At 30.2% G+C, this 20,489-nt stretch overlaps 10 protein-coding genes and 1 non-coding gene across 11 annotated transcripts; 9 read left to right on the top strand and 2 right to left on the bottom strand.

The window, feature by feature from the left end:
• Positions 1-571: 571 nt before the first annotated feature.
• Positions 572-1,819, top strand: PGK1 (phosphoglycerate kinase; the record flags this gene model as incomplete). Its single annotated transcript, XM_064858580.1, has 1 exon — positions 572-1,819. One exon carries the CDS (start codon positions 572-574, stop codon positions 1,817-1,819), a length of 1,248 nt encoding a protein of 415 aa, XP_064714403.1.
• A 289-nt stretch (positions 1,820-2,108) lies between these two features.
• On the top strand, positions 2,109-2,585 carry PWA37_001967 (uncharacterized protein; the record flags this gene model as incomplete). Its single annotated transcript, XM_064858579.1, has 1 exon — positions 2,109-2,585. The coding sequence occupies one exon, from the start codon at positions 2,109-2,111 to the stop codon at positions 2,583-2,585; it is 477 nt and encodes a 158-aa protein (XP_064714402.1).
• Positions 2,586-2,859: 274 nt separating this feature from the next.
• Positions 2,860-3,723, top strand: IPP1 (inorganic diphosphatase IPP1; the record flags this gene model as incomplete). The annotated part of the gene is made up of 1 exon (XM_064858578.1): positions 2,860-3,723. The coding sequence occupies one exon, from the start codon at positions 2,860-2,862 to the stop codon at positions 3,721-3,723; it is 864 nt and encodes a 287-aa protein (XP_064714401.1).
• Positions 3,724-5,319: 1,596 nt separating this feature from the next.
• PWA37_001965 lies at positions 5,320-5,392 on the top strand. Its single transcript has one exon. It is a non-coding gene; the product is annotated as a tRNA-Met (tRNA).
• Positions 5,393-6,068: 676 nt separating this feature from the next.
• On the top strand, positions 6,069-8,894 carry CWH43 (Cwh43p; the record flags this gene model as incomplete). The annotated part of the gene is made up of 1 exon (XM_064858577.1): positions 6,069-8,894. The coding sequence occupies one exon, from the start codon at positions 6,069-6,071 to the stop codon at positions 8,892-8,894; it is 2,826 nt and encodes a 941-aa protein (XP_064714400.1).
• Positions 8,895-9,860: 966 nt separating this feature from the next.
• POL4 (DNA-directed DNA polymerase IV) lies at positions 9,861-11,621 on the top strand (the record flags this gene model as incomplete). The annotated part of the gene is made up of 1 exon (XM_064858576.1): positions 9,861-11,621. One exon carries the CDS (start codon positions 9,861-9,863, stop codon positions 11,619-11,621), a length of 1,761 nt encoding a protein of 586 aa, XP_064714399.1.
• A 739-nt stretch (positions 11,622-12,360) lies between these two features.
• On the bottom strand, positions 12,361-13,011 carry PET18 (Pet18p; the record flags this gene model as incomplete). The annotated part of the gene is made up of 1 exon (XM_064858575.1): positions 12,361-13,011. The coding sequence occupies one exon, from the start codon at positions 13,009-13,011 to the stop codon at positions 12,361-12,363; it is 651 nt and encodes a 216-aa protein (XP_064714398.1).
• Positions 13,012-13,584: 573 nt separating this feature from the next.
• Positions 13,585-13,914, bottom strand: MAK31 (Mak31p; the record flags this gene model as incomplete). The annotated part of the gene is made up of 1 exon (XM_064858574.1): positions 13,585-13,914. The coding sequence occupies one exon, from the start codon at positions 13,912-13,914 to the stop codon at positions 13,585-13,587; it is 330 nt and encodes a 109-aa protein (XP_064714397.1).
• Positions 13,915-14,579: 665 nt separating this feature from the next.
• Positions 14,580-14,870, top strand: HTL1 (Htl1p; the record flags this gene model as incomplete). Its single annotated transcript, XM_064858573.1, has 1 exon — positions 14,580-14,870. One exon carries the CDS (start codon positions 14,580-14,582, stop codon positions 14,868-14,870), a length of 291 nt encoding a protein of 96 aa, XP_064714396.1.
• A 620-nt stretch (positions 14,871-15,490) lies between these two features.
• On the top strand, positions 15,491-16,540 carry RHB1 (putative GTPase RHB1; the record flags this gene model as incomplete). The annotated part of the gene is made up of 1 exon (XM_064858572.1): positions 15,491-16,540. One exon carries the CDS (start codon positions 15,491-15,493, stop codon positions 16,538-16,540), a length of 1,050 nt encoding a protein of 349 aa, XP_064714395.1.
• Positions 16,541-17,010: 470 nt separating this feature from the next.
• NPP1 (nucleotide diphosphatase/phosphodiesterase NPP1) lies at positions 17,011-19,353 on the top strand (the record flags this gene model as incomplete). Its single annotated transcript, XM_064858571.1, has 1 exon — positions 17,011-19,353. The coding sequence occupies one exon, from the start codon at positions 17,011-17,013 to the stop codon at positions 19,351-19,353; it is 2,343 nt and encodes a 780-aa protein (XP_064714394.1).
• Between the last annotated feature and the right edge of the window lie 1,136 nt (positions 19,354-20,489).

The following is a 20,489-nucleotide window of genomic DNA, read 5'->3' as shown; positions in this document are numbered from 1 at the left end:
TTTTTTTTTTTCTGTTGACGTTGTTTCTATTATTGAAAGCACATTTGGTGGTTCAATAATTTAAATTTTTCTTTTTTGTTTAAAGGTGATTTATCATCTTCCATTGCTTTTTTTTTTTTTCTCTTAGTTTCTGTAGACTTCTTCTTCCACTCACACACATATCCAACTACTTCATAGCACAGCGTACACTTTCATTTTGTTGATTATGATATGGATGGTGATAATACTCGTGCTGTTTGACGTTGTTGATTTTAACTAAACCTTTACAGTCTTCTTTTTTCTTTTTCTTTTTCTTTTGCTTTGTTTTTTTTTGTTCTTTGTCCTTCTTTGTTCCTTGTTTATGAGAGATACAAGGGGAGATAAATCTCTCATGTTCAATATATAAAACATCAACAAGTTTGGATATTTGGAGATAATGTAAGATTGGAGCTGTCTGAAAGCTTCGCTACTTTTTCGCCTTAGTGCCTCTTATGTCTTTTTTCTTAAATTTTTCTCCTTTCTTTTCTTACTTGTTCTTGACATAACATCGTCGAGATAAAACTCAACAACTCACACCAAAAAAACAAAAAAAATGTCTTTATCTTCTAAGTTAACTGTCCAAGATTTGGAATTGAAGGACAAGCGTGTCTTCATCAGAGTCGATTTCAACGTCCCATTAGACGGTAAGACCATCACCTCTAACCAAAGAATTGTTGCTGCTTTACCAACTATCAAGTACGTCTTAGAACACAACCCAAGATACGTTGTCTTAGCTTCTCACTTGGGTAGACCAAACGGTGAAAGAAACGACAAATACTCTTTAGCCCCAGTTGCTGAAGAATTACAAAAGTTATTAGGTAAGCCAGTTACTTTCTTAAACGACTGTGTTGGTCCAGAAGTTGAAGCCGCTTGCAAGGCTTCTGCTCCAGGTTCTGTTATCTTATTAGAAAACTTAAGATATCACATTGAAGAAGAAGGTTCCAGAAAGGTTGACGGCCAAAAGGTCAAGGCTTCCAAGGAAGACGTTGCTAAGTTCAGAGAACAATTATCTTCCTTAGCTGATGTTTACGTTAACGATGCCTTCGGTACTGCTCACAGAGCCCACTCTTCTATGGTTGGTTTCGACTTGCCACAAAGAGCTGCTGGTTTCTTATTAACCAAGGAATTACAATACTTTGGTAAGGCTTTAGAAAACCCAACCAGACCATTCTTGGCTATCTTAGGTGGTGCTAAGGTTGCTGACAAGATTCAATTGATTGACAACTTATTAGACAAGGTTGACTCTATCATCATTGGTGGTGGTATGGCTTTCACCTTCAAGAAGGTTTTAGAAAACACTGAAATTGGTGACTCCATCTTCGACAAGGCTGGTGCTGAAATTGTTCCAAAGTTAATTGAAAAGGCTAAGGCTAAGAACGTCGAAGTTGTCTTACCAGTTGACTTCGTCATTGCTGACGCTTTCTCTCCAGAAGCTAACACCAAGGTTGTCTCCGACAAGGAAGGTATCCCAGCTGGCTGGCAAGGTTTAGACAATGGTCCAGAATCCAGAAAATTATTCGCTGCTACTATTGCTAAGGCTAAGACCATTGTCTGGAACGGTCCACCAGGTGTTTTCGAATTCGAAAAGTTCGCTGAAGGTACCAAGGCTATGTTAGACGAAGTCGTCAAGTCTTGTGAAGCCGGTAACACTGTTATCATTGGTGGTGGTGACACTGCTACTGTTGCCAAGAAGTACGGTGTCGTTGAGAAGATCTCCCACGTCTCCACTGGTGGTGGTGCTTCCTTAGAATTGTTAGAAGGTAAGGAATTACCAGGTGTTGCTTACTTATCTCAAAAATAAGTGTTAGGATAGAATAAAACAATTTACATCTATATTGTTGTTTGTTTGTTTTCTTTTTTTTCCTTTTGCCTTTACTAAGAATGATAATAATATAGAAAAGATTTATCTTAGTGACATAATCTGACACATCCATATGTATGACTTTATGTTTTTTTTTATTTCTTATTTATGTACTTTGTTAAGTAAACACTTATTTAATGAATCTAATGATTTACTTATAGTTTTCATATAAGCTAATGACATTTACTTTGTCTATATAACTTAAGGTCCTCTGAAAAAAGGTAAAGCCATGTTTTTTTTTGGCTATTTCTTCAAGTTCAGGGGGGAAGAGAATGTGCCAATACAATTCGTTAATTGTGATACAAAATTTGCCATATTGGGAACTTTTAATAAAAGGGTTCTTTTTTTTCCTGCATCCAAATTCAAAAGTCTCACCAGAGTGACAACTTCCCATTTTGGATGTTGGAGTTTAAGATATGGAGTGAAACCGGAAAGAGAAAACAAAGATAATAGAGACAGGAAGATATATGGTGTGGTGTATGGATGTTATGGGTTTTGTAAGTTTTGTTTTTTTCTGGGTTTTTCTGTTTTTATTTTTCTTTTGTTTTCTTTTTTTGTTACTTTTGGAGAATTCCTCGAGGCTTTCTTTCACAAATCCGACAGGCAAATTTACAAAACGGAAAAAGAAAAAATAGAAAGACAGAAAGAAAAAATATCCCAGAAAAGTGTGGACATAGATATGTGTGTATCTTTCTGTTTTGAATAGAATTTTTGCATAGGTTGTGATCTTACTACATGATTCACGGAATGGTTTATTTAGAATTGTTTAGATAAAGTAATATTTAAAAAAGACCTGGAATAAGTGGAAGAAAGATCATAAACTCAATATTTTTTTTTGCGTCTATATCTGTTTTCGTCTTGCTTCATTTTGTATCTTTGACTTGTTTTTGCTTTAGTGTCCGTTTAGTTTATAGTTGCAGTTTCCTCTTTTTATAAATCCTGTTAAAGCCAACCCGTATAACAACTACACTTGATTCGCAATGGCCTACACTACCAGACAAATTGGTGCTAAGAACACCTTAGACTACAAAGTTTACATCGAAGAAGATGGTAAGCCAATCTCTCCATTCCATGATATCCCACTATATGCCGACAAAGAAAACAACATTTTTAACATGGTTGTTGAAATCCCACGTTGGTCTAACGCTAAATTAGAAATCACCAAAGAAGAAACTTTGAACCCAATCATTCAAGACACTAAGAAGGGTAAGTTGAGATTTGTCAGAAACTGTTTCCCACACCACGGTTACATTCACAACTATGGTGCTTTCCCACAAACTTGGGAAGATCCAAATGAAACCCACGCTGAAACTAAGGCTGTTGGTGACAACGATCCAATTGACGTCTTGGAAATCGGTGAAACTATCGCTTATACTGGTGAAATTAAACAAGTTAAAGTCTTAGGTATCATGGCTTTGTTAGATGAAGGTGAAACTGACTGGAAAGTCATTGCTATTGACGTTAAAGATCCATTAGCTCCAAAATTAAACGACATTGAAGACGTTGAAAAATACTTCCCAGGTTTACTAAAGGCTACTAATGAATGGTTCAGAATCTACAAGATCCCAGATGGTAAGCCAGAAAACCAATTCGCCTTCTCTGGTGAAGCCAAGAACAAGAAGTATGCCTTAGATGTCATCAGAGAAACTAATGAATCCTGGAAACAATTGATGGCTGGTAAGGCTGCTGATTCCAAGGGTATTGCTTTAACTAACACCACTTTGAAGGACTCTGCTTCCTTCTCTGCTGCTGCTGCTAATGAAATCCCAGCTGCTTCTCCACTGCCAGATGCCCCAATTGACAAATCCATCGATAAGTGGTTCTTCATCTCTGGTTCTGCTTAAGTCTTTATACATATGTATATAAATAAATAAGTAAGTAAGTAAGTAAGTAGGTAAAGAAAATTAATATTACATGCTTATTTGTGTATAATGCTTTTAAGAATAAGGCCCATTTGAATGTTGTGAAAATAAAATTTTATTGTGTTCGACTTTGCGTATCAATTTTACGTACAAATAAAAGAATAGACATTTAAGAATCAACACAAACCAAAGAGTCTGTTTTTGAGTAAATAGCCTTATTTATTATTGATATAAATTGTTGACTGGATTGATTTTAATATTTGAAAATTAAAATTACCCTTTTTTTTTATTCTTGTTTTTTTCTTTATAAAACAAACCAAATAAATTTGTCTTTTTATGATAATAATTTGTAATCTATAAGAAAAATATGTTTATGTTAAGTGGATGTGTGCATATATGATCTATTTAGCTCTTTTATATATCATAAAAAAATTGAGTATTTTTTTTTTCATAAAGTATATATATATACATATATACATATTGTTGAGAATGAGCGCCTTTATTCATTGGATATATAGTAAACATTCTCAATATTATATTAAACAGATTTAGTATACAAAATTATAATAAAGTTCTTCACTTTCTTTCTCTATATACAACATAGAAATAATAATATACAAAGATTGTAAATAAGATAAAAATAATGTATGATGAAATCCTTGGCTTTATATATGTTAACATTAAGCCATTTTCCTCTACGAACAGTAAGATATTTAATAAACAAACTCAACAACCTTTGGTGACCTCTCAACAATTATTACTCAACAATTTATCGTTTAGTGTCTGCTAAAATCTTATTGTTCTATCTATTTTATCATAGAACATTCTATTTCAACACATATATACATATATACATGTTTTTTTACGTTTTCTTTTTTAATTTTACTACTATCTGTAACAAAATAAAGCAATTAAATTATTTGAAAACGTCATAACATATAAAATATTACGGAAATTTCTAATAATGATTAACAATTTAAATGCTATATATAATTGAGCATTTGTAAAAATCTCAGATCCTTTTTTGTTAGAAGTTATAATGAATTTTTGGAATATATACCAAGATACTGTAGATACTATATTTAAAGTCATTAATGATAGCAAATTGCAGATAATAAAAATTTAGTGATATGTAGAAACAATACAGCATGTATGAGAAACACAATGTTTGGTGTTCAAGTAGAAATTTATAGAATTTCAAACATATACAATCTCTACGTATATCTTATTATAATGTATTTTCCAAGTTAGGTATTTACATAACTACATATTCTTTATATTGTCTATTTTTTTTTCCTTACATAAAAAAGCAAGGATTCACACAGTGAATTTAAATACTGCTACCTTTTCAATAGAATTTAGAACTCTTGGTATCCATATTAATGGCTGATGTTATCAAATTATAAATACTTTCTTTTTAGATTAAACGTGTATGTACCTACTTGTTATAACCTAGTTGGAGTAAATTTTTTTTATTTCTTGCGATATTTCTCTTCAAATTTTCTATTTTCTTTAAATATTGTCTTCTTATTAAACAATTATTAATTTCTAATAAATTCCACGATTGACGGTTGTTAGAGCGTCGTGGCGCAGTGGAAGCGCGCAGGGCTCATAACCCTGATGTCCCAGGATCGAAACCTGGCGACGCTACTTTTTTGGTAAATGATTGAAGAATTTTTTTGTTGGTTTATTACATCCTGTAATACAAGACATGTGATAGCTCTTTGATTATGAGCATTTGATTAACATTTAATTTGAGACAATGTAATAGATAAAGATCTGTTACAATAGATATGTCTTTCAGGCATATAAAATAAAATAAATAATTATTGGTTGTCGTTCTCTATATATGGAAGATAAATTTAACTGTAAATATAGAGTAGCGTAGATAAATAGATATATACAGATAGATATATAACCTTGTAAATGCGAAGAACAAAAATGTTATTATAGATTAAGGAGTTTACAAAATCGTCTGCAGTAACACTGTGCGAATATATGTTACATATCTTGCATTATACACCTGAAGAGTACACATACAATTACAATGTGTTTATCTGCTGTACATATTTCAACTTATCTTAGTGTCTGGCTACTGTATATCTTATTATTTAGTCAAAAAGTCGTTGATGAAAACTTTTTTTTTTGATTCTTTAAAACGTACTTTACAAAATTTTAAAGGAAAAAAAAATAACAGGAGTATAAGTGAAACCTTTGGTAATACAATATTTTATGTGTGAGAATAAAAAAGAAATAACATGTAAAAAAAAAACTGGGTGTGCTGTCGTCAAGATAAACAAGCTTATCTTTTTTAATTTACAAGCAATATGCTTACCTTGAATGGGAAAATAATTCCATTGGTACACACACTATGTGCTGTATCTGCTTTTGTAGCCGCTTTGCTCACAGGTTATAATTTACATTTTCACAAGATTGTCACAAATGCACATTACACTTACCCAGATGAATGGTTCCCCAGTGTGTCGGCAACTATTGGTGATAGATATCCAGAAAGATCTATCTTTCAAATTTTAATTGCTTTAACTGCCTTTCCCAGGTTTTTATTGTTGCTGGGCCATTTCTTCTTAAGTCGTTCCAAGTTTATCCTATTAGTTGGTGTATTACGTACTGTGACATGTGGGGGTTGGGTATACATTACAAGTACAGATGATCATGATATTCACGATATATTTATGATAGCATATATAGTTTTGACCTTACCTTGGGATATCATGATTACTAAAGTTTCTCCATTTAAGTTGAAGAAAGCTTTAACTGCAACAACATTTTTCTTGTTGTTAATCCCAATGTTATATTGGTATTATCAGCATCAAGTTAAGCATGTGGCAGGTGCTTATTCTATATATGCTTATTTCGAATGGTCACTGATTTTCCTTGATATTGGTTTTGATATGTTATCATATACAGATTTTCAATCTCTAACTATTAATATTGATTTACAAGATATCTTCAAAGATTCAAAAAGAAGTTTATTCACAAATAATAAAATGGAAATAAATGAAAGGGTTTCAATAAAGCAATTTGATAAAGTGAAGCCAATTGAACCAATTAACCCTAAAGACACGATTTTTACATATGATTCCTTCTTTTATATTTTAACCAACACAGTCAATTCATTTATATTTTGGTCTGCAATCACTTCATTATACTGTATGGTATGGTATTTCCCATTATGGTATATGGGTATTTCAGGTTATGAAATCGCCATATTTGGTACTACAGGCTGTGTCTTTTTGGCATTGCCTCTGATGTCCACCATTATTTATCATTATGGTAGCTTATTTGGTGGAGTTATTAGTATTGGTGCCTACTTAATCAACACACCAGAAAGTAGACTAATTGTTGTGTCTATTAGTTGTGCAATTCTTGTTGCTACATTTGTTCAAAATCTTATAAGAATTACAACCACTGAAGTATTTACTTCTTACTCTATTTCGTGGTTATTGGGGTTGGTATTTTCGGTGATTATTAAAATGGGTTTCTATTCTAATAACCCAATTTGGGCTATCATGAATGAAGATACTAACGGTTACAATAAAACTGGTATTGTGGTTGCAATTATATTTGGTATGGTAGTACCTTTTACTAACCAGATACATTCACTTCCATCTAAATTACCAAGAAGTGATTTTAATATTTTTGTTAAATTTTTAATCTCTTTGGGTTTTGGTGCATTAATGTTTAGTATTCATCAATTATTAACAGATTCATCAACTATTATATACTGGTCATGGGAAGGTTACTCAGAACATTCTGGTCCCTTACAATGGCCATGGAGTGCATTAACTTGTGCAATAATGGTAGTTGCTGTGGTTCTCTCTGTTTATTTTATCAATAAACCATTAATACCATCATTTATTTTAGTCATTTCTACTATTGTTCTATGTTTGAAAGAAGTTAAAGAGTGGAATAAATATATTGGAGGTGGTTTACTTTATGTTGCATCAGTGATCATGGTGACTCCAACTTATTTAATGCTGGTGGCGTCTACTAGGAGCATCTGTGTTTTCACCTTTTCATTATTTTTTTACAACATTCTGATTTTAGGACATGTCTGGGTAGTGGCATATGCATTTGTTCCAGGAGGTTGGCTTTTAAGAGAACAAATTGAGTTACTTTTAGGTTTCTCTACAACATTGATTTTATTAGGCCTAATATTTAAAAAACCTATTCAACAAACTCAATTAACTAAAAAGTTTGTAAGAATAATTTCGCTTTTCGCGTTAGTTTGTTTGTTGTTGACTGGTGGTTTCACTTATAATAATAGACCAACAGGAGTTCCTATTCCATATCATCCAGATTCTAAAGTGATTACTGCCGGTATCTGGACAATTCATTTCGGTTTAGATAATGACTTGTGGGCATCTGAAGATCGTATGATTAACTTAATCAAAGATATGGAACTAGATGTTGTCGGTTTATTGGAAACCGATTCTCAACGTATTGTGATGGGAAACAGAGATCTAACTAGTAAACTTTCACATGATTTGAATATGTATGCTGATTTCGGTCCTGGTCCAAATAAACACACATGGGGTTGTATATTACTTTCTAAGTTCCCTATTGTCAATTCTACGCATTTCTTGATGCCATCTCCTGTGGGTGAACTTGCTCCAGCTATACATGCTACCCTAAGGACATATGATGATGTATTAGTTGATATTTTTGTTTTCCACTCTGGACAAGAAGAAGATGTGGAGGATAGAAAACTTCAAACAGAAGCATTAGCTAAATTGATGGGTTCCACCGATAGACCAACTCTACTATTAAGTTATTTGGTCACTGAACCATTGCAAGGTAATTATAACACATATGTGAGTGACATCTCAGGTATGCACGATATAGATCCGAGTGATGATGAAAGATGGTGTGAATACATTTTGTACAAGAATATTAAGAGAAATGGATATGCTAGAGTTGCTAGAGGTAGTATTACGGATACTGAATTGCAAGTTGGTAAGTTCCAAGTGTTAACTAATGAGGAATTAACTGAAGCAGGAGACTCAATATATAATACGGAATGGACAAATGAACAGGATGATGATGACTTAAAATTTCCAGATAAATTTAGAGGAGATGGGGAGGATGGACATTTCTATCATGTATTGAGTGATCCTCGTTATTTCGATTAATATAACTCGTACGTATAGGAGTATATAGATATTTATTTATTTTTGAAAGTACATTTTTATGAACGTCAAGGAAAAAATACAACAGAAGAATATTATTATCTGTTACAACGAATATAGTTATTTGTGAATTTAGACGGTTAATTAATGATAAATACATGTTCTTATTTCTCCTATCTTTTTAGTATTTATTTCGTTTTGTGAATGGGACAGAGATCAAAGAAAATAAACAAAAAAAATTAAAAAAAAAATTACGAAAAGAAAAAAAAGTCATATAAAACAAAAATAAACAAGATAAAAAAATTATTCAAAAGTTTGTGTTCATATATCTTTTTCTCTACCTATCTTTCACCTGTCCTACTAGTTGCAGTTTTTGTTGTGATCTTACTCTCTCATCACAAATAAAACATGCAAGAAAGACCAATTCGACCTTATCAACTGCAATGGCTAAGTGTCAGTAGTTGGTGATTTAATATATCAGAATATAATGGTTTATTTTATTTACTCTTTTTTTGCAGAGAATGAAACAATTGCACCAGTTTGAGCCGGTCTCTAATTTTTTCACTAGTGATTGGTATAGAAGTGTGTGAACATGATATTTTTATTTATATTTTGTATTTTTATTGTTATTCTAGTCTCTATCTAAGTTCTCTTTATAGTTTTCCTTAATTGTGTATGGAATTTCTTGTTGAACTATTTCACTTATGTCAAGTTGACTATAGAAAAAAAATAATCCTTTGAAATAAAGGTATACTGGCTGTTTTTAAAGAACGAAAATTATGGAGGGGTTAGAAAGGTTTTATTGTGAAAAACGAAGAAAATAGTTGCAAACTGTTAAAAACACCTTCCTTGTTATGCGTTAATTATAGATCAACAGAGAGATTTTCCTTCGTTTTACCAGGCACCTATAGTACATATATCTCATATTTATTACATACTAAGGGTAATAGATGATTTACGTGCATATGAATGTTATTTGAGAAGCTAGGTTTTGTAATTTTACCTAATATAAATGCAAGTTCAACACAGTTCAGATGTAAATTAATAGAGGAAAATGGTGGAACCATAGTCCATTCAATGGATGATGTAAATAATAATCAAATTGTAGTATTAATAGTCGATTCATTTCTTAATTCTCAGAAAGATGGTATCAACGACATGGTTTTATTTGTTAAAGAGTCATCGTTTGATTTAAATGTATTATTTAATAAAATAGATGAGTTTCATTTATTCTTCTTTAAGTGTAGCCAAGTTGGTAGATGGTTAAGTAAACATATAGTACCGATTAATGATATCCAACAGAGGCTTCATTTTACAAAAGAAATGATAGAAGTTTATAATGAGGATGAGAGGTCCAACTTTAATGAACAAGTATATTTGAATCTAGACCGTAAACAAAATCAAGAGAATAATGGTAATTGTAATATAGATGAACAGTTGTCTGTGGATAAATCGATAACCATCGGAAGCGTTCCAGGAAATCAGGATGAAGAAAATGATAAGAAGGATGTTGAAAAAACACCAAGGAAAGAAACTCAAAATAACAGTGAGATTATAAAAGCATTAGAATATCTTGCAGAAAGACATAAGATAGAAGGTAACCATTTTAAGAGTAGCAATTATTCGGTGGCTAAAAAGGTTATTGAAAAATGCAATTTTAAAATTGTTTCTGGTAAACAAGCAGAAAGGCAATTGCCTCACATTGGCCCCCGTATTGGGAATTTAATCCAAAGAATTGTTACTACAGGAAGTTTACCTGGAGAAGAGATAGAGATCTCTCATCAACAAATATTGACTTATTTCCAAAACTGTCATGGGGTTGGTCCATCTATGGCTAAAAGATGGGCTTTGTTAAGGATGAATAGCTTTAAAGATGTCCTAATAAAATTATCTCAGGATTTTATAACTGAATGGCCTTTACTATATGGTTGGAAATATTATGAAGAATGGTCTATGCAAATATTGAGACGAGAGACTGCAATACATTTCAATAAGATTAAGGAATGTCTTTCCAAGATTGATGAAAGATGTCATGTGGAAATTCAAGGTAGTTATAATCGTGGTATGGAAAGTTCAGGAGATATTGATTTATTGTTCTATAGAGAGGATTGCGATGACATCAAAATAATAGTATCTGTATTACAAGAATTGATAATACAACTACATAGAGAAGGTTATATTAAATGTATTTTACAATTATCAACACAATTATATGATGAATTTAAAAATGATTTTAACGAAATTTTCAAAAAAGTAGATTTGAAATTACCAAAAAAATGTCATATGGTTAGTCATAAATTTTCTCGAATTTATTATTTGGGTGTAATATTACAAAGATCAGAGTTTGAACTAACTATAAGAGAAAGGGAAACAATTTTACAAAAGTCATCATCTAGCAAATTAAAGGATGTTGATTTATTTATGTCTGGGAGTGATAGAACCGGCACAACTAATTATTGTAGAAGATTGGACTTTTTTAGTTGTAGATGGTCTGAATTGGGGGCTGCAAGATTACAATGGACAGGATCTGCGGAGTTTAATAGATGGATTCGATTAGAGGCGATTAAAAAAGGTTACAAATTAACACAACATGGACTTTTCTATCGTGGAAAAATGATAGAAAGTTTTGATGAAGAAAGGATTTTTAAATTGTTAGATATTCCATATATTGATTATGAAAAAAGAGAAAGGGGATTATGGGAAAGAAAAACAAAAAGAAAAGATATATAATACAGGAGGGAGAGGTTATATATATATGTGTGTGTGTGTTTATAAAAAAAGATTCTTTATATACATAAGTATAATTTGTTGATTGTTTTGTTTATGTATATTGTTGTGATTTAAGAATAGGTCGTTTTTGCTTCGTTTGTTTATTTTATTTGTTGAAACCTTATCTTCTATAAAAAGCTCCAATTGACACAAAAATATAAAAAGAGCAAGAAAATATGAAGATATTATGCGCTATTTTGAAATTAGTATATATATAAACAGAACTAATACGGTGAAATGAGTAATATCTATTGTACATGTTCATCACATATTTAAACTAGGAAAATAAAAGTAATATAAGATATAGTAATACAATAAAAGATAAAAACATCATAAATTTATCAACTATTAGCCATCAATGACTCATCACAAATTTGCAATTTCTTTTTGAGAGACATAGATTTTTATATATGATTATGTAACAAAACTTGATTAGAAATCCGGAAAGATATACCTCCTGGATAATACTTAATGTTGGAATGAATGGTTTTGGGGCGACCAAAACCCTGGATCTAGTCTGTAAATGCATTTAAATGGTCATCAGATTCACATTAATGGGAAATTACTGAGAAAAAACTTTTTAAGAAACTTTTAATTATTAGAGTTAAGTGCTAAAGATATTTAGTAACAAAACAGGAACAAAAGAAAAAGTATATAGATATTAAAACAAAAACAAAAAAACAAAAAAGAATACAAACGACTATACATTATAACATGATTCAAAAAAGTCGTATTCATACTTAACTATTTTCACAAACATATTCTCAACTTCAGCCATTGAAAATTTATCAACTTCTTTTCTTAAAAAATCAACCCATTCAATAAAATGAGCGCCATCATGTAGATCTATCCAAGTTTGATATTTCCAATGTAAATTTTCATTTCTTGGCAAGTCATGAGCCCATTTCAAGTATATAGCTTCACAGACCCATAGGTATGTAATCAATTGAGCATAAGTAAACTTAGTTGAGTCTATCATTTCTTTTAAAAAATCAACATATGGTTTAACACCAGGTAAAGATCCTGTTTTATCACCGTATTTAATGATGTCTTCATCAGATAAGTTTTCTTTCAATAAAACTAAACAGTTTTGGAAATAAGTGTTTTCATCATTAGCGAAAAACCCAATCTTTCTGGCTAACGTTATTAATGGATAGGTATCGGGAGCCAATGAAGTAATTTTACAAATCAACCTTAGACCAACCTCGAAGAAATTTAAATCCTGTGTAAAATATACAAAAAGTCTTTTATCAGATAAAATACCTTGACAAAGATCTTTTGTAAGTTGATGTTCAGTAGCCTTTTTATAAATATCTAGATACTTAGCAATCAACTGAGAAGTAGTAGACATGATTTTTTTTTATATTGACTTAATTTACCTATTAATATCTTTTTATGTTGGCGATATATACATACAAAAAAACAAGCAAAGAGAAGCGTTAAGAAGTCACAGTATACTTATAGAATTAAGGGAATATGCACCCAAATATATATATATATATACGTATATACGTCAACGTTATTATATTAGCTATTTGAATATTCATTGATTGAAATGGTCCATACTACACATAGATACATATACTTATGTCTTAAACTTAAAACCAAAAGAAAAAAGAAAAAAAACCAAGAATAATACCATTGGAACAATAAAACTTTTAGATAACTTATTAAAACTGCAACTATTAGAAAAAACAAATTGAGAAACTGTTATAAAAGTACTACAATCAAGATGTGATCTCTGTCATATGGGAAGTATCGAAAAGGGAAATATCCTAAATAAGAAAAAATGGAAATGAAAAAAAAAACGAAAACCGAACAAACTAGTGACAATTGACTTATAAAATTACCAGAGTATTAATTAACAAATCAACTTATGAATAGAAGAGATTAATATATACAAATACACAATAGTGCAAAGATGCTATATGACATTATTAATAATATCTGATTTTTGTACCTGTTTTCTCTCAAAGAGAGTCTTATCAATCTTAACAGATATAATTGAGTCTCTAGGTACACTGACTAAACCTAACATTCTTTGATGTACCATTCTTATTTTAGCACCACTACCATTACTACCACCAATATCACTACTATTTCCAGTTGTTATTTCCTTGACATCGTCCAATAAAAGATTACCTTGAGCGTCAATGGCTTGTAATTTCCCTGTAAGCATGATATGCTGATCATATGTAACGTTAACATATAATGTGCTTCCGATAATGTCTCGTAATGATGATATTACAACCATTATTAATCCATTAGATAAACAAAATCTTTTTCCTATCTCTTCGCGGTTTACTTTTCAAAATGACGATTCTATATCATCTAATAATACATTAGAGATCAAACGCACTAAAGTAACAAGAGAGACTTAAAAATAACCTCTTTATCTTTCTTTACATGTAAATATATGAATTAAAACATGTTCCATGTCTATTCAACTATACACTTGTAGGTAATAATTGAAAAATAGGTAGGTCTATCTATCATTGCCCATCACATATCTCTCTATCACAGCTACAGTTACAGCTACCCACAAACACCAATCACCATAAATTAACAGGGAAAAAATTCCAACGTTCGAAAAGCTTTTGATTCCAAACAGAAAAGAAAAGAGAAGAGAAAAGAAAAAAACGAAAAAAGAAGGAAAGGTGAAGGAAAAAGAAAAACATTACCAGAACCACTAGAGAGCAGACAGATGTACAACTGAACACAAGTATCTATCTATATATATATATAGCTATATTGGTACTCCATTGGTGATTACAAAATAATATAGATCTAACTAGATTTAAGAACTAAAGGAAAAAGAAGACATTTGGCATAATTTTTATTTTTTTATTTTTCTTTTATATTCAGCTCCACAATCTTCTAAAACATTTGTACCCCTCAATATCTAACTGACGTTCTGTCATGCCAAATTCAAATTCAACAAATGCAAATACAGTGACCACTACTGCCACTTCTGCTATTTCCACCATCATTAACAGCAATAACAACAACAACAACAATAATGATACCGTAACTTTGAGAAATCTAACAGCATATGATATGCTAGATGAGAGGATAAATATGTTAGAATTATTCAATTTAGCAGATACTTCAGAAATAGATAAATATAAACTATGTTATAATATCGAACGACAACAAATTTTATTACAAACATTGAAAAATAAAATAGATTTATTAAAACAAACAAAATAACAAAACATTGTAATTACTCTGTTTTAATTTTTCTTCTTTTTCTTTTTTATTCTTTTTTGGATTAAATATAGTTTAATTATTCACCCATTTATAGAGTACAAATATTACATTATTACACCTCACATTATATTCTATATTCAGCAATTGTAGATATATATTAAATACGTAGAACACTTACATACTGTATAACGTCCCAACACTCATTTAGCCGTATTCATAGCCATCAGTCTACAAATAAGAAATAAAAAATAAAAAATAAAAATAAAAATAAAAACAAAAAATTACAGGCTTCATTGCTTCACTTAAGTTTCCATTTTTTCTTTTCTTCATTTTTTGTTTTTTTCTTTACAAGTTTTCCAGTGCTCAAATGAGAATAGATACAAACACACCTACATATACATATTAAACATATACATATGTACATGTACTTAACTGTCGTGGTTTACTAGGAGAAAAAGATAACGATACAATTCAAATTCTACTATAGCAGAGGATTTGACTATGCTTTAAAAAAACTATACAGATCAGATAAGCAAAAAAAAAAACAAATATTGTGCATGAAATTATTATATATACACATATACCACTCCTATGATAATTAATCGAATTAGAATATCAACATGGAAAATAACAGTCCTGTAGATAATAGCTTTATAACAGTTAATAACAATATGAATAATATCACCAATACTTCTTTAAACATCGCTTCTCAATGTAATAATAATAATAATAATAATAATAATAATAATAATAATAATAGTAATAATAAATATAGTTCCAGAAGCAGTGAATATTCCAGATTTAATAATATTTTACATAAATCGTATTTCAAAATAGCTGTTATTGGTGCTCATAATGTTGGAAAAACTTCTTTTATTACAAGATATGTTGAATTTAGATTTCTAGAGTCTTACTATCCAACCAACAAGGAAAATCATTTTACTAAGACTATTCTTTTTACTGACAAAAATCATATGAAACAAAATATGTTTAACAACAACAACAATAGTAATAATAGTAATTATAGCAGGGATGACTATATTTTATATAAAAATTATATAAATCAGTCGTCAAATGATAACCCTTTCCAAATATCTAGCATAAATAATATTCATAACATTGATAATGATAGTAATTCCTACAGTATAGTAGATAAGAACGAGTATAGTCTAGATTTAGATGGTGACACTATAACTTTGGAGTTTATTGATACAGTAGGTCAAGAATCTAAAAATGATTCGAATTTAAATATAAGTTATTATAAATCTTTCGTTAATCTGGATGGTTGTATCCTTTGCTATAATGTCAATAATTTAGATAGTTTTGTGATATTAAAGGATCTTTGGAGTAAATTTATAACACATTTAGATTTACCCACTGAACACTTTCCAATACTGTTACTAGGTATGAAATGTGATATACGTGACACCACAAGCACCAATGCTTCTAATACTTCTCCAAATAAGAGTCAAAGCACACGGCAGGTTTCATGGGATCAAGGAAGACAATTATCCAAAAAATTAAATTCATTATTTTTTGAATGTAGTTCCCGAGACAATTATAATATCGACCTTTCAATGAATGAATTTATTAAATTAATGAAAATTGAACGAGATAGAATACTAAATATTCAAAATAATTCTAATAATGATAAATGTACCATAATGTAACAATCCTATTTGCCTTTATTTATTACAATTATTAGTATTTTTCATTATTGTCATAGTTATATTATTATCTTTATCATAATATATATATATAATCCAAGTAGTATTTTTTAAAATATATTCTATTATATCATTTACTATACAATAGATGATTAAGCACTTACTTATATGTGTATATACATGTATAAGTACGCAAGGGAATGATTAAATAAGTGACTAAAATACTTCGTTTTTTCATATAATGGGATATATATCTTCTTCTATCACCTTTTATACAACAAGACAAATACGAACAAATAAAGATAAAAATATATAGAACAAAAAATAATGAATGTGGTAAAGTGAAGTTAATAACTAAGATCTTCGATACATACATAGACACACACACATATGTGTATATAAAGAAAAAAAAGAAACGTGCAACAACCTCAAATACAATAAATAAAGTTGAGTCAATCAACGGTGATATAAAGATGGCTGAACTTAGTGATACTGACTCATCCTTTGATTTGGACGTCAGGAGCATGGATACTCATCGTGAAATTCACAATGGTATTGCAATTACAGACGATGATGATATATTCCAAGATGACCCCCTGAGATATGATCTGCACCGATCTAATAACAACAACAATACTATCAGTTTATTCCTACGAAACAATTCCAGCTTATTAAATAAAGTCAAGTCTTGGTTTGATACAAAAACATTGTCACAATCAAGATTAAATAAGTTAAATAATCATGGAATTCCATTGTATGATTTAGATACTGATGAGAACCTAGACAGAATTATTCATTCGACTAATGACAATAATGACATACTCGAATCATTTGACTCAAGAACCTTCCCATCTTTCAGTAGAAAATGGTCTCTAGGAAGAAGAATGTTTATATTAATAAGATTCTTGAAATGGATCATTATAATGGGGCTGCTTATAACTTTCATGATTCATGTAATATTAAAGATTACTTGGTCCAAAAACAGTAACTTGAGCCAAAATAATGATATCACCAAGATATTCTCTACAACAAATAAACATCTATACAACAGTAAGATCAATTTCAATCCAAATAAATTGTACAGTAATGGTACACATAAGTTTTACCCACTAACTATTGTGATAAATTTGAGGTATATGTCCTTTGAACAAATAAATAAAGATCATAGTCCCTTTTTATATGATATGGTTTATCCAAATGAAAATAAATTAAATAATGTGTCAATGAATACAATTATTGGTGAATTAGAACCTAATTTCCCATATGATTCTAATTTGCAAGATTGGTGTATGGTTACAGGAAACTATCCCATAAATAATGGAATGTTGAAAGATGATATTAAAAATTTAAAGGCCGAAAATGTTACTATTCCTATTTGGAACACCATTGATAAAGTGTTTACTAATAATAATAATACATCTATCATGAAATCCTTTGGTTGGACACATTTCAAAAATGATGGAAACCATTATCATAATAGTGAACATTTAGATAGTGAAGGTAAGATCGACGAGGTTATAAAATTGATTGATATTATAGAAAAAGGAGAACGTCCCCAGTTAATTCTACTGACAATGAACGATTTGATGGATTCTATTATCCATGGTGAAAATCAAATCTCTGCTTATAAGAAGATTAATCATATGGATAGATTGTTACATAAATTAGTTTATGAGTTAAGACACCGTAATTTACTGGTTAACTTAACAAATATAATAATATTGAGTGACAGTGGTAGCAGTACTGAAGACATCAAAACATTAAATCAAGACGATACTATGAACAACGAGGAGAAACCCATTGAGAAGCTCGAATTAAGACAATTATTCAAATTGGAAGAAGAAAATAGTAATAAGGATGCCAAAAAAATATACAAGAATTTATTAAAGAAAATAGATCGGATTAATAATCATGAGGGGAGATTAATTTCGATAAAAATTAAAGATACAAACGATAGAAATCAAATATATAGAATGTTGAAAACAAAGATCGATTCAAGCCAAGTATCATTACATATAAAGGATAATCTACCTAAGGAATATAATATTAATTTTCAAAACCCATCTAAGATTGATAAAATAGTCTATGAGTCGATGGATGATATATGGTTAATACCTAAGAATCCATATTTATTGGTAGAAAATACAAAAGATATCGGTGTAATTCAAGAAAGTTCGATATTTATTGGACAAGGTCCATATTTCCATGATGTTATTGTAAATTATATGGATAATAATAGATACTTGATGCCATTTAATAATATTGCCATCTATGACATCATAAGTTCATTAGTCGGTTTAAATGTTAGAGACAGAAATCCAAACAGAGACAAATATACGATACAGTATACATCCGAATTCAATCACTATGTTGAAATAGGTAATACCATTAAAATCGATGAAAGCTCGACAACAAATCCAATTTTAAGTACAAGTCCTATCACAAACTCGGTTACAAGTTCAAGTACTAATGGGAATATTATAACGAAATCATCCTCAATTCCAACTCCAACGACAACTTTCTCCAGCTTAACTTCATCTAGAACGACAAACTCTAAAACCAATACAAAAACAACCACGCTCGTCGGTACAGAAACAACTACTGAATCAATAAATCATTCAACACAAAAAAGTGACAATAAAAGTGGGAATAAAAATAAAAATGAAAAAAACAACAACAACGATGAAGGCAACCATAATCTGATTGATTCAATGCTTGACTATCTGAAGGAGACGGAGGAAGAAATAATCGATATCTTCAATGACATCATCGACAATATTTATCAGGATGAGTCAGTTGACAGAAAGAGAGCCTGATAACCTTGAATTATCATAATTAGAGGTAAGAGACTCACGTAGCCACGAAGACGTGGTTCAAGCCTCCTCGCATGTCCCAGTATAAACGCAGACACACGTGTGTCCACACATACATATGCATGTATATACATATACATTAGACTATTGTAGCATCACAGCCAGTGATCCAATTAGCTAACCGATCTATACTTTAGATCGAGAAAAGATATGATAACAAAATTAGAAATGACAATTAATAATTTCTATTTGAAAAAAAAAAAAAAAAAAGAAACGGAAAATGAAAAAAACACCTCGGCATTATTCCATCAACCATGATCAAAGACCAATTAAAGACAATACGATTTCAAAAATGTACCAATCTAACTAGGATTATGTCATTTTTTTCTTTTTTTATTGTTGTTAGCCAATCTCTTGTCGTAGTTGTGGTTGCTATGGCTGTCGTTGTTTTTCATGTTCATATTGTTCTCTATTTTGTGATGAAAAAAAAGAATTGAACAAAGAGGAAAAAACCAAAATAATAATATAAACAAAAGAGAATAGGGAATTCTGGAAAGGGAAATACAGTCCCCAAAAACCAAACATAATTAACGAAAATATTTTCTTGCTTTTTGCCAAAATAGGGAAAAATATTGTATCCGGAAAAACTTTTGTTTACAATCCGTATTAGGCCAATTGTTTTATATTTATCAATTCCGAAAATAGTAATAATAGAAACAAAAACAACAAAAAGGAAATGAACAAAAACCAGAAATACACAAAACAAAAACAAAAAAAAGACGCGCCATCAAGTTCTTATCAAAAATTCTTTTAGTAGAAAGAGAAAAAAAATAGGAGAAATGATTAAGGAGACGATTTTAGTTTATATCACCACCACCTTAGTTAATAGGGGAAAAGAAAAAAACAAAGAATTATCATTGATATTTTAAACTATCTTTTTCATCTCCCCTTTTCATGTTAACCCTAAATTTTTCTACGAAAGATTCTTAAAAATAAGAAAAAAACAAACCTTCTACTATGGTAAACCTTATTTCTTAGTTACATAAGAAGAGACAAGCAAAGTTCTAGGCATTACTATGTAAAGCGTACATTACAAATTTTTTTTCTTATTAGAAGGTAGCTCTCATTTACAAAAATAA

The sequence above is a fragment of the Arxiozyma heterogenica genome (genome assembly GCF_036370985.1).
Source record: "Arxiozyma heterogenica strain weizmannii chromosome Unknown scaffold_18, whole genome shotgun sequence".
Lineage (NCBI taxonomy): Eukaryota > Fungi > Ascomycota > Saccharomycetes > Saccharomycetales > Saccharomycetaceae > Arxiozyma > Arxiozyma heterogenica.
This window is presented reverse-complemented; position numbering and strand designations above follow the sequence as displayed.